The 4,887-nt window shown below is 36.0% G+C and overlaps 1 protein-coding gene across 1 annotated transcript; it reads right to left on the bottom strand.

Moving 5' to 3' along the window:
* Positions 1 to 209: 209 nt before the first annotated feature.
* Positions 210 to 4,625, bottom strand: LOC112513232 (FK506-binding protein 2-like). Its single transcript, XM_025119435.1, has 6 exons — positions 4,521 to 4,625; positions 4,348 to 4,394; positions 3,184 to 3,246; positions 3,003 to 3,093; positions 1,390 to 1,494; positions 210 to 491 (listed from the first exon to the last, which is right to left on the bottom strand). The coding sequence occupies exons 1-6, from the start codon at positions 4,582 to 4,584 to the stop codon at positions 403 to 405; spliced, it is 459 nt and encodes a 152-aa protein (XP_024975203.1). The 5' UTR covers positions 4,585 to 4,625; the 3' UTR covers positions 210 to 402.
* Between the last annotated feature and the right edge of the window lie 262 nt (positions 4,626 to 4,887).

Genomic DNA, 4,887 nt, shown 5'->3' with positions numbered 1-4,887 from the left:
TGGTGATGATTTTGCAAAAAATATGCATATATTTGTTTCTTATAGTCAAATGGTGCCGCCACTTGAAAAAAATCTAGGCCCGTCTCTGAGAACATGTGTAACTGGGCCTACAAAAAGAGTGAGACGGTTCTGTTGCGTGTGTTCGTCGTATCTTCCCCAATGCCAACTTGGAGGGTGTTAACGTCTATAACAGTTATAAAGAGTAAAGCGTGGAAATGGAGAAAATCTAGTACAAGATATGAGTCGAAGCTCGTGAGGTACAAATCATTATAACACGATTAGGCCATTTCTACGTTAGAAAGATTAGTGTCGTGCTTCGAGTTTAAGGTACAAAAATTGAACTCTAAATACCGAGCAGACAACAGGCTTATACCATCAAGCAACCAATCAGGCTTCTTGAGATCATAACTCACCGTTACCGTTGTCTCCTTCACCTGGTCTTTTTCCATTAACTGCGATAAGCTCCGTATCGAATATAAGTGTGGCCCCACCTGTTTACGTTCAAAGACGGTTATCACTAGGTTGGTATCACGATATTATTTGTTTTGGAAACTAACGGGATCCAATGAGGTGAGGAACAAATCCATCATGTTGGTTATAGTTTCAGTCAATGTGCAGTCAAATCACTATTATATACTTACTCCATCCCAAAATAAGTGTCCACAATAGAAACGACATACAGTTTAAACCACAAATAATTATTGCAATTTTTAGTTAACTAAACTACAATTTTACCCTTAACTAATGCATCTATCGTGTCAATTCTTAAATATTTGTGCATTAAGGGTAGATTCGGAAATTTAACTATCTATTTATGAAAATAGACTTATTTTGGGATAAATATAATAGAAATATAGACAATTATTTTAGGATAGACGGAGTAGCAAATAAGCAAGAATAATGCCATTTAAGGCACACTATAAGAAGCAATTATTTAGTTCCTAAATCTCAAAATAAGTGTCCATAATTTTTATTTTAGTTTGTCTCAAAAATAATTGTCGAACTTTCCAATTCTATCATTAATTATGAGATGGAGAAATTAACTACTCTCTCTATCACTAAGAGTAAAATTGTCATTTAGTGATTAAAAAGTGTAATAATTACATATATCCAAAACTGTGTGATCTTTTTATTAGGGATATGTATTTTGGGATGGAGGGAGTACAATATAACAAACACACATCGTTCTTTGTTATCGTCAGACAACTTCCACATATTAACAACGTCGTAGATTGTTCTCAACCATTTTAAATAAACCAAGGTATTTGTTTACTCTTATTAGAATACCACATCAGTTAAACACGTACTTTTCTAAAGAAGGATTCAAAGGGTTTTTACGTATCCTTGCAATTCTTGTTTGTTTTGAGAAACCACGGGAATGAGCATTACCTGGAATGATAGGTGGATATCCCCTCTCTCCATAGCCCATTTTAGCGGGTATCGTCAGCTGACGCTTCTCTCCAACGCACATTCCCATCAGTCCATCGTCCCATCCTGCAAAAGTAAATCCGCCAAATTACAATAATTCACTTGACCAAGTACCTTTTTTGAAGTATATGATATTTATATATCGTAAAACTCACATAGACTCCTCATTTTTGGTAAGGCTTAGACAAGAAAAGATTGGGATCTAATAGTAACCCGGCTACAACTAGACCAATAACCCTTTGTTTGATTAAGTAGTCTGTGGACCTAAAGATCAAATGGTTCATAAATATATGAACTTCTACATAGTTTTGATAACCATGAGACTACAATCACATCTTTCATACACAAAGGTGGGGAGACTGGCATAAAAAATCCTTTTTATAATATCATAGTTTCATGTATTAAGAAAAATGGTAACGAACCAAACCAAACCGAAGCAGTAAATACCACCTGAAATGAAATAAATATCTTCATAAAAAATAAATAATTGAAATTAAAGAAAGTAACAAAGAAAATACGATGTTAATATATTGTCTCACATAAAAAATATGCATACTAAGAATACAATATAGCACGTCTTGTAAATACTAATTTACGATTAGCAATAACTTCAAACAGAGGGGTGTAATTGTCATTTCTACTTCGTTAATGGTTGATACAATACATTAGGTTAACAGCAGTTGTAAGTCGGCAATTATCTGAGTCGGACCTCTTAGCCTAATCATAGGCAATGATGGGTTTTTATAGAGCCTTATAAGTCTAACATAAACACAAAACAAAGAGAATAAACGCTTCCCACCAAGGGTCATTGGACCAGTGGTACCCAGGTATTGCGAGATCCTGATCTTCCTTAAGGTCAAGTTCAAACCTCACTAAAAGCAATGTGTGTGTCAGTTTTGTTGTGATTAGTTGTCTAGGCCATTTAAGTCTGTTTGTTCAGTTACAATCAAAGATTTTTACAGGGGTGGTTCAATCATGGTCAATGTAAGTTATGGGGTACTTTGATGTTGTTGGTTTCAGCCATGTTTTTTTTTTAACCTGGATATCCAACCCGCTATGCGAGCCGACTAATCCCAGGGCGACCACCTGCTTTGCAGATAGCCCGGAGTCACCGCATTTGAACCTCCGTGGCCACAAGGGGATTTTTATTCCTCCTTGGATTTGAACTTGGGACCTCCTGATACTTTTTACCTTTGGAGCCAAGCTCAAACCAATCAGGCATCACCCTTGTGGTTTCAGCCATGGTTGTGGTATCAATTGTGGGTTGGACAGGTAATCTGGTCATTTTAACAGTTTTGTCCGGTCCATCTTATGGAACGCAGGACAGAGAATTAGTCCGGCCTGTTCTGGTCTGACCAAACACATGACAGACAATTAGTCTTGTCCAGTCATGTCCTGTCCCATCTAGTCTGAGTACCAGACGCTACCTTATGCTAGTGTAGTTTCAGTCAGGATTATACTATATTTCTATCTATCTTTATCTATCTTCTTCATTTTAACAAAAAATTTGACCATTTGCAAACAAAAATTAGGACCAATTATAGAGAAGAAATGGAAGAGATTGGGTGTCCAACCTTTTATCACTTGACCACTACCAAGCACAAATTCTAATGGGGTTCCCCTTTCAAAACTGGAATCAAAAACTTTGCCATCAGTAAGTTTTCCCTGCAAGACAAGTGAAATTTAGTCTCAGCTAATAAAATGTTTCACAAGGAACAACTCAAAAAACACACAAATTGTGAAATATCTTCTCACCCGATAATGTACTTTGATTTTATCACCTTTGTGTGCCTGTATTGTACAAGATGTTGGCTTATGCTGCAACAATAAAAGATCCAAGATTCAGAAACAAAAGAAACACTGTTACATAAGTATCATTATACAAGGCATTACAGACATAACACATCAAGTAATATAGTAGGAATTTTAAACAAATTACCAGCTTAAATTGTTAGAATTTCTGGGTTTTGTGGTCACAATCACTAGGGGGAAGTTTGGTTCGCAGCATTCCGACGGAATCTGAAGGAATTGGAATGAACAATTCTGTTGACCAAATTCCATTCAGGCGTTTGGTTTACCTGTGGAATGGAATTGAATTTCACACATTCTACCATTCATGGATTTGGTCATTCCATCACAATTGAGAAGGAATTCAATTCCATTCCATCCCATTTTCTCAAAAAGACAAATTCAATTCCATTACATCCCATCTTCCCTACTTGATTTACCCAAACCCATATGACCTCCATGTGGACCACCGCTGGCCGCCACGGATCTGAACGACAGATTAAACATCCTTAAGCCTTGCATCACATAAGATGAATAGATCAAAAGATCCTGCTAAATTGCTAATGGAGCCAGAGCCAGAACCCAGAGGCATTCCAATTAGTAAACATAATCCTCTAATTTTAATCCATCCTTCATGACTCGTAAAAGCTAGGTAGTCTTCACATGCCAGTTAAATTTTGGTTTAAAATGATGCTGTAGAAACCTGCTGTTTGGCTTGGTTTGCTGATTTGAGATCCAAGGATCTTTGTAAACACGTTGTAATCCTCCTGGTTAGTAATCTATCGATGATAGTGGAACCACGTTAAATCTCCCTGTTTGAATTTACGTGTTGTTGATCGTATATCTGATTATCCCTTAGATCCCGTTTATATGCATTTGTTGTATTGGATCAGTTTGCATTGTGGTTTTTTGACAATACCGGGACCGTGAGATCACTTGACTGTTAACAATCGATATTAGAAAATATAAGAAATTGGGGATTGGAGAAACTCTAAAAATATTGAGTTGTTATATACATCCAGAATCTCGTATACATATTGCTCAACAGAATCGCCACACTCTAAACAGTACACAAGCAAACCAAAATCAATTAATAACAACAACAAGGGATATAGAAATCCATAGGTTTACCTGGACGCTGATCTGCAACTCGGTCACGTCTCTGGAATAGGCCGAAACTGTATGATTCGTCGGAATCCATCAAATCGCAGTTCGATTTACATATAAAGCTCAAACTCCTCACCATTGAAAAATATGAAAGAACAATGCAAATATAAGTTGATTAGATTTCGATTTTAACTCACCTACTGTAGCTGCGATTAGAAGGATGGATATGGAGGATGCACAAGTTATCCATAAATTCACCATTTTCTTCAAGTCGTTTGTTTGACTCCGCTCTTTTTCATCTGGTTGCCGGATGATTCAACCTCTGGGAAATAGTTAAAAGAAGACAAAAAAAAAAAAAAAAAAAATTATAGAAAAAAATATTTTTTTTTTTTAACATGAATATCTAACCCGTTATGCGAGTCCGATTAATTTCAGGACAACCACTTATTTTGCAGATGATCCGGAGTCACTGCATTTGAATCTCCNAAAAAAAAAAAAAAAAAAAAAAAAAAAATAGTTAAAAGACAAAAATATTTTTTTTTATTAACATGAATATCTAACCCG

Source organism: Cynara cardunculus (genome assembly GCF_001531365.2).
Source record: "Cynara cardunculus var. scolymus isolate 2C chromosome LG 5, CcrdV1, whole genome shotgun sequence".
NCBI lineage: Eukaryota > Viridiplantae > Streptophyta > Magnoliopsida > Asterales > Asteraceae > Cynara > Cynara cardunculus.
The sequence above is the reverse complement of the archived record's forward strand: the minus strand, read 5'-3'. Positions and strand labels throughout refer to the sequence as shown.